Source organism: Amblyomma maculatum, chromosome 4 (assembly GCF_055883805.1).
Source record: "Amblyomma maculatum isolate TAMU_Amacu chromosome 4, ASM5588380v1, whole genome shotgun sequence".
Taxonomy (NCBI): domain Eukaryota; kingdom Metazoa; phylum Arthropoda; class Arachnida; order Ixodida; family Ixodidae; genus Amblyomma; species Amblyomma maculatum.
The window spans coordinates 156,123,093-156,136,797 of NC_139347.1; the positions used below are offsets into that span (position 1 = coordinate 156,123,093).

The following is a 13,705-nucleotide window of genomic DNA, read 5'->3' on the forward strand; positions in this document are numbered from 1 at the left end:
GGCGCCTTTAATTTGCCGCTTTCTCGAACGCCTCACCGCACATTTATTATAAGCAGACCAAGATGTCAAGGAAGCGTTAGTACGGCAGGCTTTAGCGGTGTTTGAAATTGATATAGAAGATAGAAAGGGCCCAATATCTGTCACCATTCTCTACTAACACATGTACCACTCCATAAAGGAAGGGAGAAGATGGGAGTGAAAGAAGAGAGGGAGATAGAGGCGCCTTAGTGGAGAGCTACAATCCACTGCGCTATATTATGATTTTCGTATCATCGCACTTTAGTGGTTCAAACTTCCCTCTGGAAATTTGGCCAATAATCTCTAAGTTTTGTGCTATGGCGATCGAACGTTATGTTCCGCTTAGATGGCAGACATGTGGTTCAAATGGATGACGCCCCAACGAAAATTGTTTACAGAAACTCGGACCGGCGGAAGCAGCATGAACTTTGCCGCCATCCTCACGTACAAAGGCAAGATCTGTAAACAGAGATCGCGGATTCTAGCCTCTCCCGCTGTTTCCTTTTATATTCGCCGGCTAAGAATGACTCCAGTTCCATCATCTGGGGGGTATCTGAATTCCACCACTACCTGTATGAATGCAATTAAATGTTGTTAGCGACAATCCCGCACTCTGCTGGCTTGCAAGCTTGAAGGACTTCCCCCCTCCTCTCCTTCATGGTGTTCTATGGAGCCTGCGCGCTTGGCTTTTCGGACGTAACCGTCTCGTACATATATTGCCGTAGGCGCGCATAGGCAGACTTATCATCGTGCGACCGTATCGACTAGCCACCGGAAGCTCACCAGCAACTCTTCCCTACATCAGTGCTAATAGCGAACATGGAGCATATCATCGATTACACAGAGGGTCAGTCTAATGGTCCAAATTAGGTTAGCCCCTTTTTTCTCGGTGTGCTTTTCAAACAAATTTCGCTCCTAACACAACCTTTCGTTTTGTCCTTTCTGTTAACGTTTTCAAGATGTTCAACAGGCTTCGCTCGAAAAGCCGAACGCTAGCATCCTAGGCTTTACTCGCTCACTCCGTAGAGTTCAGCACAAGTATTACTTGCCTCCTATGTGAATGAACGTCGCACACCACGCGAAATGTGATCGTCATCGGCATGCCAGAAAAAGCCGCGAGCAAGATCTCCACAATTTCCAACCCAATTCAACCGCTGAAGAGATTTTTTGAGCGGATCAATATAGATCACTGAGTTCTTTCCTGATGTTGACATGCTGGTAACAGTGCTAAAAACTACCGTAGGTTAGGCGACCCGCTATACCGAAGCGAACGCCAGATCAGATGGCAACACAGCAGACGTTGAGAACTTCTTGACTGTGGCGCCAAAGCTGTCATGGGCAGAGGGATTGCCTTTATAACGAAACTCACCTACGGAGCCCTGCATTACAGCGAGAAAAGCTTCTACAAGATGGCTGCTGCCATACGCAAGATAGATGTCAGACAGAACGTTCGCCGGGTATGTTGACGATGAATACGATCTCTGCAGTGCCGTCTTACTTTACGTCGTATTCACCTAAAATACCGCTGTTATCCTATTTATGTAAGTTTGCCTATAAAATGGATAGTTCATTTTTCCTCATTAAGCAGGGCAGCTCTTTTCTTGACGCCTATATTTTTTGCAAAGCTTGCGTAGAACAAATTTTACTAGTGCGGCAGCTGTTTTGAGACACGCGTCTCACAGAGTCTCGAAATAAGCGTCTGAAACAAACTAAACGTTTATACTATTTGGATTTTTAGATTTTACTCTAATTTCGGTCACCATTTTATAACGTGCAATATTTACTTTTTGATTATTGCCCGTGTGTAATTTTGACGTTGGATGGTTTCTAAATAATATGCAGAATTTTTTTCGTGCAAGCATGCACTGTCTCCTTGGCACTCAAATTGCTGATAATTATTCCCCTGGGGTAACGTACGTATTTTTACTGCTGATTCAAGTCCATGCACCATTTGTATTACTCAATAGTTCCTTCTGTTTTTATCTTGGTATTTCCTACAACAGCAACTGAAAAGCTGAGGGTATGATCCAAGTGAAAAAGCAAATCTACATTTTGACAGAGCTCGAGAAAATATAGTGCGTGGCGAATATAAAACGAGTAAAGTAGCAACGTTTGAAATCTCTAAACAGTAACAGCTTACTCTCAAGGCGTCCCAGCGTCCACAGTGGTAGGACTGCTCCACAAGAGTTGAAAGCGATTAATTTTATACCTTTTTGAGGCCCCACTATTTTCCGTAGCATTTAACCCCTGTGTCGTTCCACGTGCCTTTCCTGTTCACATGCTGAATTTTAAACTTTTTTTTTTCGTCACTTAAGCACTGAGGAATTATTTGCAAATTAGGCAAGTGATAAGGTCGACATTCTTGTGACCTTTCAATGCTGATGGAGCGACAATCACATACCAACATCAGAAGAGCACTGTCATGTCATTTTACCGTAATTTATGCATCGAGACAACTACTATGATACTTAGTTTTTAATGACGTATGCAGGACATAACAGTTTTGAAGTTTATACGAGCCAGCTGATTATTTAAGCATTTGTCGTGACCATTACCACACACACACGCGCACACCGATTGCGTAATACAAAGTCCAGGTATAGGTCAAAAGACAACTGATGTGGGAAGTAGCTTAACGCGTAGGCAGCTGTGTGGCGGGACACATGATCGCTGACGCCAATATCGAGGGCGCAGCCGCTCCACGGACTTACAGTATGGCAGGTTCAAACCAAGTCGAATCTCTTTACAGAGGACTGAAAAAAAAAAAACCTTCTGCTTAGTAAAGAGCTTAACTCTGTGCAACCATTCGTCAGCTTTCGCTTTCCACTAGGTTTAAAAGAAGCTAATTCACAGTCAATTTTTTTGCAGAGCTGGTGCATGGATTGTTTAATTTTGATCGTGCGCCGAACAGCTTTAAAGGGCATGCAAACGATGAAGCTGCCGCGACATTTGGCGTGCCGTTTGCTTCAAACTGGTCGAACAGTTGAGTGAACCTTTTATTTTGAGCGCACCTTTGTAGAAGGGGTATGGGTGTGAGTGGAGAGACATACGTTATGGCGCATAGGCTGTCGATTTGTGACTTGAAGAGCATCCCAGTGTCACGGGTGAGGCAATTAAATTGTGTCTAGTACAGTATCCTCAGCTGGATGATGGAACGCACAAGCTGACGGGCCATATCAGGTAGCGCTCCGGCAAAGCGTATTGTGCCGATTAACGGGCCGCGTTTAGCGACGGGGTCGAACTCGAACACTATCTAGTTAGTAGTCTTGGGAATTATTCACTACTTAATTAAAAAGGCTGCTTTCTGTAAGCCAGATGTGTTTCCGAGTGAAATCAAATACGTCAGACCTAAAGAAGGGATCTACCTCGTGCTGGAGCGCCAGCTGTTTCACAGCCGTGCGTGCATGACAGGACCGTAATGTTGTGTACAGTAGGCATGTTCTCAAAGGCTCTGACAAGAGGAATAACTGCCGTGTTAAATAATATGAGGGCGAATAATAAGCTCTAGCTTCTGCCGAACACCGCCTTTGTTAGTCAAGTGGCCAAACGCTTCAATGCACAAGATACTGAAAGGTGCAAAGAATTTTAGAGTGAAGGGTGTCGTAAGAGTTTCTGATGTCCACAACGCTCACATTAAGAGGATTGGTTGGTTTGTTTGTGGGGATTAGCGTCCCAAAGCAACTCAGGCTATGAGAAACGCCGTAGTGGAGGGCTCCGGAAATTTCGACCACCTGGGGTTCTTTAACGTGCACTGACATCGCACAGCACACGAGCACTTTGCTTTTTGCCTACATTAAGAAGAATATGGTTCGGAATCTGTGCAGAACGAAAAGTACATCAGCAGCCAAAACAGCAAAGCCGTCTTGCGCTACAACTTGAGGACGCAACGCGACTTGATATTCTGGATAACAAGCATTCGATTCCAACCGCCATGATCAGCAAGCTGCCATAATATGTTCTTAAACCATAAAAAAACATCGGGACAAATACGAAGACGAGGAGCACAATAACACTAGCGCTGAATTCCAGCTGATAATTAATTTTCCACGCACGCATGGACTCGTACAATTCTCCGTGAAATAAAACACATGAAAATAACATACAAAGCAACTCTATGCCATCATAGTTTCAAACTTACAATTAAGAAAGAGGCCCTCAAGAAGGGCAAATTCACGGCTAGCATGTTAAAAAGAAGGCCGGCTAAAGCACGTAAAATACCCTTATCAGTAGGATACACTTCTACTAACATTCTTACAGTCGAATTTTTATGTTTGAAAATAACAGATGTTTGTCGAAGCAAATGGTTACTCTTGAGAGCATTTTTTCTGAGCTGTAATATTGAAACTGTGATGCACAGGGCCGTTTTGTATAGTTTTTTTTTTATGTGCGGGAAATTGTATATAGTGCGTGAGAGATCGTCAGTTGGAAGTAAGCGCTCATGTTGTGCTTCTTCCCTTCCGTTTTTTCGCGCTGTTATAAAAAAGATATCAAGAACAAATTTGTCCAGCTTTCTGATTTTCTATGTTCAGAAAGATTTCAGACAGTAGACGTAAGGCAAATAGTGCGGATGGCCTCTAGAGAAAATGACCTTATTTGGCAATTAGAATGACGATATAGTATTTCACCTTTCCTCAAATAAATCCATAATGCGACTCCTCAATGAATGCATTAAAAGCAGAGATTGTAAAGCAGACCCTTCCAGAATGCGATACAAGGAGCTACGTATGCCTTTATGTCCAGGAGTGGATTTTGGTTGGATGCGATCTATCGGCGCCACAAATCTCACTGTAGAGGGCTTAGAAATTGAATACAAGGGATAAAGGGTAAGAATGCGGTCATTATGAAAGCAATCATCACGGGGCTCAGAAATCGAGAACAAAGGAGGAGGGTAAGAATGTACTCACTATTTGAGGAAAACTGACCCGCAACTTGTCGTGCAAATGAAGGTTCATGGTTTGAAATACCCATCAAAGATGTGTATTTCCCTGTGTAGAGGAGATGCTGCAAATCATGGAGCCAAACATTACTATTTCAGTCGCTTTGAGTTGCGCTGCGCAGGTGCAGTAGCCCCATGAAAAGGGCGAATAGCAGAACAGTCATTGAGGTTACGAGAATATTAATGATCTGCGTGACAACAAAACGCACAGAGATTTAAGTTATGCACGTCCGGGTTCGGATCATCCTCATGAACACCAGTGGATGATGGGTGAGCCGCAAAACATCCGAGAGTGTCGAGAGATCGGTATATGGATTCAATGAAGACATCGGATTATCTTAACGTATGGCATGCCAATTTATTATGCATAAGACGCAGTGCATTTCCCGCAGAGGAGAAGGTGTAGGGGATATTTCGTTGAGACTGAAGTCGCTACCCCATGTATCTGGTTCAACATTCCAACGAAGATTGCAACGAAGTTTCAGACCTAGTTTATGGTCACCAAACCGAATGTTAATTAAGATGCGTCATTCGCAATGCCTCGGCAGTTCTACTGCACCCCTAGAGATGATGCACTATTCCATGGCGAAGTCGAAATGCTTACGATTAGGGTGGTCAGCTGCTTCATGAGCGCAATATTTCGTCCACCGGCGGCGAGTGCACATTTATTAGGAGGTTGGCGCAGGAATATGGCTCAGTGCTTTTTGGAGATGCTTCGTAGTGGTTGCTCATTTGGAGATGGCTGTGAGTGCCGCTGTTGTCAATGCTTAGAAAGATCTTCCAAATGCCGATGAGCGCTTCAGGGATGGCATTATCAAGCGCGGTGTTATCATCTGTGATGTCAGTGCGCTTTATGTGTCTTTGTGGCCTTTCATCCCCGGCACTGAGCAGCTTTTGCATGTAAATGTGCCCCAGGAGACAACTCGGAGCTGGGGAGTGAAAGCTATAGGAAGTTCAAGCAAATCACTTTCGTCACATGTGCGAGCAGAGAAGCGATTGCGTGTGATGGTATTTATGTTCTCAGATGATGTTCAACTTCTTTACCCTCTTCTGTGGAGGTGCGGGAGAACAAAATGTCGTAACCTGGTGATGTGATAACTTCACGAGGGACTGCTATCACTGCTGCAGTATTGGCGCTGGTAGTTTACACATGCCCTTCTTTATAAAAGCCCTCTTGTGCATGAATTAAACTCAGTGTATATAAAAGTTATTTATCGCCTAAAATTTTCACTATATGCCACAAAGATCACAAAAATAATTTAATTCAAGTAATCAGCAACATCCTTATTATATTTTTGATGTGTCTCCCCCATATGAGGACAACATGCCGTAAGGTGCTCTAGGTAATTGGCCTAAGTACGCAACAAAGTCGTGACAGTCTCAAAAATATAGAGCTTTCATACGAGAACACCGAAAGAGGCAACAAATCACATTGAAAGGATGACGATGGGTCTTGCATACTCTGCTTATGCGCTGTGGAAAGACTCAAAGCACTGAAAGACCGCAGATGTACCTTATCTTGCTAAGGCAGGCAGGACTTCGACAGCGGCTAGCGTACTTCTGGATGCTCTTCTTTGGGAAATGCTGCCCGCCGTCCACTCTTTTTTCCAGTGACAGATGGTGAGGCACCCTCGTCTTTAGTGATGGTGGAGGAGGATCGTTGGATGGGCGGCGTCGTCGCTTCGAGCTCTGCGCTACTTCACCGCGGAATATGAGCGCCTTGGCAACGAGACTTCGGAACTCAAGTTGGTCCATATATTGGTCCATGCCTTTGTCCCACCTCCATACAATCCAGGCGTTAACAACTGCCGCATTTAGTAGGTGGAAGAACATTCTCAAGTAGCCTCTTTTGTTCCGCACGTCATTTCTGTACCTTGCAATCAAGGAATCCATGAGGTCGACACCTCCCATGTGTTTGTTGTATACTTCCACGTCGTATGGCCTGGTGACATCGATTACTTTTCTCTTTTTCTGTTGAATCTTTTCGTAGTGCCTTCAGGGTCCCGTCCTGCATAGCTTGAAACAACGTGAACAAGCGAGTTATCCAGCCACCTTGTCACCGTGATGTTGTACGCTGATGTGCAAATGGATGTGCTTCCCCTTTCGAGCGCTTTGAGCTCCTTCAAGGACTTTAGCTTTTTATCTGCTCCTTGCAGACGGTTTGCTCGGCATGTCCCGACAAACATTATGCCATCCTCTCTCAGTTTCCTGACGAGGGCTAAGGATGTGAAGAAGTTATCGTCATAAAGTTTATGATTTTTTCCTTGAAGTCCCTCGGACAGTCTGATGACAACATCACCCGCCATACCATATTTGCCTAAAACTTTGGCTCGTCCACCGCTTGCTCCTTGGCAGATGTCAAAGCGATAAATGTAGCCCGACACTTCTGCTCTCGCCCACACCTTGAAGCCCCAGCGCTTCGGCTTGCTTGGCAGGTACTGCTTTATGGAAGAGCGCCCTTTGAATGGTATCACCATCTCGTCCATGAATTGGTATTCTTCAGGACCAACTGCAGAGAAAAATGCTTCGTTGAGTGCATCAATGACTGGTCTCATTCCAGCAACGCGGTCATTCTGGAATGTCAATGTGTCGCTGTTGTCTCTGAAATGAAGGAATCTTCGAAGCTCCTCAAAGCGATTTACAGGCATTGCATCGGCGACAATGTCCAATCTAAGTCAGGATTCTGTTGACCAGTAATTCCTGATTCTTGGATACTTGATGTATGTTATAACAATGCACATGCCGAGAAAGACTTTCAGCTCTGGCAAGGTCAACCGTAAGTTTTCTTTGCCTTTTTTAACTGCATACAAATTTGTTTGAAAAACAATCTGTTCCAGTAAAGATTCTGGAAATACAGCCAGGAAGTAGTCAATCGGGAGCGTGCCGTGGACGTTGACCCTGTGCACACCAGTAAAACCAGGAGGCTTCCCAGCATAGTCGTTTTCTTTATCGGCGACCCATGCTGTGGTGTCCTTTCTCGCAGTAGATGCCCTCGCGAATGCCCTTACTCAAGAGTTTGTTGAAACGCCGTTGGCATGCACAAGGTCGCTGTCATCCCCCTCCTCTTCTGAACTGCTTGAAGTGTCCAAATCGGTGAGTAGCTGCTCCTAATCATCCGCCTCGGAATCGTCATCGGAGTCAGATGAGAGGACCAAAAGAGCATCGACTTCCTCCCTGGACAGTCCTCGCTTTGAAGACATTTTAAAAAACTTTTGTTTTTTCCACTGCGTAAGGAAGTGCGACATGTATACATAACGAAACTCCCGTGAGAGCACACTGCACCGTGAACGCAAAGCGCGGGAAAATGCAGGCGCTTTGAGCCCAGGCCTGGCATTCTGCAGGTAAGGTTTTTGGGTGGCACTGTAGGCGAGGCTACACCTTCAATGCATGATGTCCCCACTTGAGGACACATGTTCTCTTCTCTGTAGACAAGTCAAAATTGAGAGACAAATGGCAACAAATCGCTGACATTCACCATGATCGTGTTTGAATGGTCATGAACGACCAATTCACAGTAGTTCGAGCATCCTAGAAACGTGGTCAATTCTGGCTTAAACATAACGAGGAGGGATGGCTGTCATATCACGCAGGATCTTGAGATTGATGATGGTGCGGAACGATTTTGGAGTAGGTATAGAATGCACTTGAAGCGTTGCTCACGAGGTGCATGTGCTGAGGTGGAAGGAGTTCATTTGGTAAAATAGAATGCACTTGAAGCGTTGCTCACGAGGTGCATCTGCTGAGGTGGAAGGAGTTCATTTGGTAAAATGGCCTATGAAGGGAAGACACAACTTGTGCCACAGGCACAGTGCCTTGAGCCATCTAACGAGATGTCAGGGGTCCAATTGGCACTGTCTGTCTTGGAAAGGAATAAGCAATTGATGCCACGGGTGCAGCTCCTGAAGGCAGTGCGAGAGGCTCCCAGGGTTTAATCTATATCACAAGTTGTAACATCGGTAGAGGTTGCAGGGGGAAACTCCGTACATGGCAAAATCTGCATCGTTGTGGAGGTATTAGGCGGCGGCGTGGCGCCCAGCGGCGCAGAACTCATGCCACAGGCGCGTAGTACCATCTCGCTCGGCTGCCCCGAGATACGTTTACCTTTAGGATGGGCTTTTCGGGGGTTTCTTACTTTAGAATTCGACTGCCTTGATGGTAATCTCTCCGGAGGCGTATCACTGGCTTCTGTTTGCACAGAAGGCAGTCCGTAGTGTTAATAATGTGGTATAAAACAGGCGAAATAACGCAAAACATATCTCGCAGCAAACACGTTTTAGCTCGAGAGCTTCTTGCACGGATATAGTATACAAAATGCCAACAGGCGGCGAGAACTGTTCTCCACGCCAGCCCACACTGTCAGTGCAAGTCAGGACATTCCTTGGCATTTTTTGTTCAGCTACCATCAAGGAAAATAATCATTAACCTTGCTGGAATTGGCAAATATATTTGAAATAGCTAATGCATGCTCGTTTTACACTTCTTGACAGTACTGCATCCTAAATCTCAGCATGGTGCCCGAGCCGGGGGCCATCAGAGCACCTTTTCAGAATGCGAATACGAAGTCTAACCAGTGCAGTCACCAGAAATTGTAAGCGGTTTGGCAGCGCCTCGGAGGATAAAAGTTTTGCCGCACTTCCTATGTAAATTTTGAGGGGCTTGAGTGCTGCTTTCTTACAATAATTTCAGGGGCTTTAGATTGCTCTCAGAGTCACGGAGGCACAGGCATGCTTATGCCCGCCTTATCACATGTGTATATAGTGAAGTTCCTTTGTCCTAACTCACAACATCCGGGTGCTATTTCGCAGAAAGCTCCGAAAAAAGATTGGTGCATCCGGAAAATACGTAAGCATAAGGGAATGTAATGCTGCAATAATGACTAGATGTTTTTCTATATTGAAATATTAAAGCGCTGAGTTTAAGACTAAAGTGAAACCAAAACACGAGGACACGATACAGGTAAAAAGGGCGCAGTGTATATCTCACTTTGCGTCAACAGTATGACAGGGTCACTTCTTCCAAGAATACGCATTGGCATGAGCGTATCCTACAAAATGCTCTGGTGATCCATGGGTAGTGTTGACACAGAGTAAGATTGATATGCTGTCTGACAGCGCTGTAGGCATTGATATAGCGGTATTTTATCCATTATTACCTATTTCTGAAACGTTTTCTGCCTGCTGTGCATTTGCTCCTTGTTATGTGCATATATGAGCTGAGAAGCATAAAAACAACAGTTGAGACTTCGCGCTCGTTAGCTATATCAAGTTCTTGTCCTTTGGTGTCAATGTTGTGTTAAATGCAGCGTCGTAGTATATTAACATAAGTGAATGTTTTTTGCGCTGTTCATCAAAAACAATTTGGCAGCGTACATTTCCCGTTCCAACCCAAAACATCAGCATGTAGCACACGGAGGTTTACTAACGAAGCTACGGCAGTGACCGTGCAAGCTTCCGCTTTTGAATGTAGTTCTATTTCATTTAACCATGCCTCGAAGTGATCACTTGCGCCAGTGTCGACCATAGTGAGTAACCTGTAGCTCTCTTTAAATCCTCTATCTGCACGTGCAACGCGGCCCATCGTCGAAGGTGTCAGCAGGCCGGAAACCTCCTTATGTTATCTACGGCAAGAAAGCACCTCAACTCGGTGTATTCTTGAAATTATTCAGAAGGCTAGTGCAGGGACTTCAGTGCCTCGTTACGACATATATTTCATACCAAAAGGACAACTGTCCCTGAAAGCAAGAAAAGAATGCAAAAAAGTCTTCTTTATTTTTGACATTGGAGGACTGTTACATTTTGGTCGTTTTAGTATAAGAGCCCCGAGCAATGGAGAACGGAAACTTGACGTTTTTGATAAGTAGCCAACGTATTTATTGCACGCATAGGATTCACAATAAGCAGGTAATATTTGTGAGGCTTTTATTTACAGGCAGGCATAAAACACGATCTATATATAGTTGGTGGCTGTTTTTTGAAAGCTTTCATCATTTCATCTTCGTCAATCCTGTGCTGAAGTCATTTTGCCATGTACTTTCCCAAAAAGATAAGTTTTGCATTGGAAACTAAAGTAAAGGAACCTTACCTATACATAAATAAAATGTTCACATTAATAAAATACTACTAATACTGCCTGTCATTTCAAAAGGTCGGCTCTACAGCCAATGAGAGTAGTTGTCTCCTGTGCTGTATATAGAGAGTTTCAAATTTTCCGCTTCAGATCCTTTTTTTTTTCTCAAAATCATGCGAGGTACTTTCGTGCAATGTCCACGGGAGGGTCATAGCGTAATTATTAGACGATTAATTATCGTAAGTAAGATTATCAACATTTCGTTTTGATTCGGAAAGATAGCATTCTACCACGAAGTAGTACACTGTCAACGATACAGGTCAGATTTGTTTTATATTATTTCGTTACCGGTTACGTGGATCAAAAAGCCGCAAAAAAAAAAGGAACATCTAAAAGGTCGAGAAATCGGTTTTCACACAGTGAATCTTTATCAAGAGGCATCAATGCGCCTTTTATCCCCGCCAAATTCATCATCCATTTTTCGGCATAAAAATATTCACGAACGGAGTCTATATTTGGGTTATAAAGAAAGTGTGCAATGCGTGAATGGCAACGTAACAAATTTTCAGGTGCGTATAGTAAGCACAATCGATATTTATATCCATGTTGTCAAAATAGAATATTAAAAGAAATGACTAACCTTTGATGTTTACAGCCTTCAATTTCGCTGTATAATAATGCCGCTTAAAATCATAAATAAAAGTTAGTTAATTTCTTAAGGTGAATTGTCTAACCCTAAGCCTATATAACAAGTAAAATTTCCTATTTCCGTAGAACTCTGCTGCAGAGCCTGATTTGAGATATCTCGCAATAGTTTACGGAACAAGTTTGTATTACAAAACTTGAAACACCAGGTATGCAATCGTCTAAGGTAAACTTGAGCATTCTTTTTTTTCTTTACACTGCGACTCGTGGCAGTACAGGTTGATTTGAATGTTACTTTCTTTCCTAGTAACAATAGCCTCAATGTCGCATATAAGTATGCCAAATGAAAAAAAAAAAAAACATAATGCAGATATGTGAGCTGTGTGAAAACTGTGCCCATAATTTCATCCAAACTACCAGTCCAATTATAAACCAAATATATATATATATAACTGAGCCTACGACGGAAGAGATAATTAGAATCGAATAATATAGCCACGTAGCAAAGGTTTGAGCTCGAAAATGATCTTGATTAGGAGCACGTGGATTCACACCGAACTTGTGTCGGAATCGTTCTTTGTGCCGCATTAGTGAAGGAAGCGGGAGCGGGGCGTCATATCAATTTGCGTCCCATTTGGCAACCATCGTCTATTAAAGCTATTGGCTAGATGGCTGTGTGGATTCAAGTCAATGACGCAATTGCCTCTGCTTTCATGCCGTTAATTTTGCGTATAGATATTTACTCTATGCGCAAAATGACCGTGACACGCATCATGCGCTTTCCTATGCCCCAAAATCAACCAAATAAACACTTCAAAAAGTGCTCAGAGTTAAAAGCAGTTGTAGAGAGGACTACCGCCTCTTCTCTCAAGACCACGTTTTAGCGTCAACCTGAGTTTTTCAAGCAACCAGCATGGCTATATTCCCAGAGATTATAATGCTTGAAGGCTGCTAAGTAATCCATACGTCCAATTAAGCCATCAGATTGAAGTTGGGGTGCTTTCTTCTCGGTCAAAATAAAGCCAAGCTCCTCGACCTATACCCGCCTGCAAACACAGGGACTGTAGTGCTGAAGCCATGAGCAACACATGAATATCTGGCATAGTGTTACGGAGGGCTTTCGTGAGCTATGTGCATTAAAATACTGTGGTATTAGAAGTTCACTTTAAAAATAAAGCATTTCGAGCCGCATATTTACGTGGCCTTGTCATATTACAAGCTTCCTCACGTGCACTATTTAAGCGACATGAAGAAATACACAGCGAAAGATACTTAAAGGAATGTAATCGGTGCCCCTTTCCTTATGAAAAACGTTCATTCTAGTCAAAGGTCACTACTTATGTAAAAGGGTAAATGTCGGGCCAGGCAGCTTTCATCTTGTAAAGAGCAACGCCCTCTTCACCAACGGAAGCTCAAGGAAAGATTCACAGCAGTCTCGACCATACCGCAAAAATGGTTATTAATTTATCTCTCCTCTAACCAAGGACCCTCATGTCAAATGCTATCGCCCGCTGACGAAGTAGCATGCGTCGTTGAGTTGACACATACATTGTGTAGTGGAAGAGGTATATAGATTTGGTACCGGATAGAAAATGAATATCATATTGGTACAATGTCACGAAGCGGGTGCCAGGCTGTATGAGTGTGTATATATATACATGGTGTTTCACATAACCCAGACCAAGGATTTAGAAAAGCTGCACAGTAAAGCATGATGAAACGTTCCCGTCATGCAGCGTTCTTCATAGCATTTTTACATTCCCCTCATTTAGTAAATAACCACGATGCATTCTGCAAAATATTTAATATTCATTTTTGGGCCAAGCGTGTATCGTCATGTTGTGGAGGGGGTTCGGAAACAACCTATCCAGTTTTATCTAACCAACGTACCTACGATGTGGTCGATTTTTTCGTCATTTTAAGAAAGCCCGCGGAATATGAAAATAATGTGCTACGTGACTGCGCTCGTGCGTAATACGATCGTAGTGCCCCCAACAACGCTCCCAGTGGCCCTGCCAAGTGAGTGGCCACCGTTCATTT

At 43.7% G+C, this 13,705-nt stretch overlaps 1 protein-coding gene across 3 annotated transcripts in view; it reads right to left on the reverse strand.

Annotated features, from left to right (window-relative positions):
* LOC146193338 (uncharacterized) overlaps positions 1-2,278 on the reverse strand; it is a 127,915-nt gene extending 125,637 nt beyond the window's left edge. For all 3 annotated transcript variants that reach the window (XM_084602691.1, XM_084602690.1, XM_084602689.1), the window contains exon 1: positions 2,159-2,278. In XM_084602691.1, coding sequence (XP_084458817.1) covers positions 2,159-2,258 — 100 coding nt within the window. In that variant the 5' untranslated portion in view covers positions 2,259-2,278. The remainder of the gene's footprint in view (positions 1-2,158) is intronic.
* Positions 2,279-13,705: the final 11,427 nt, after the last annotated feature.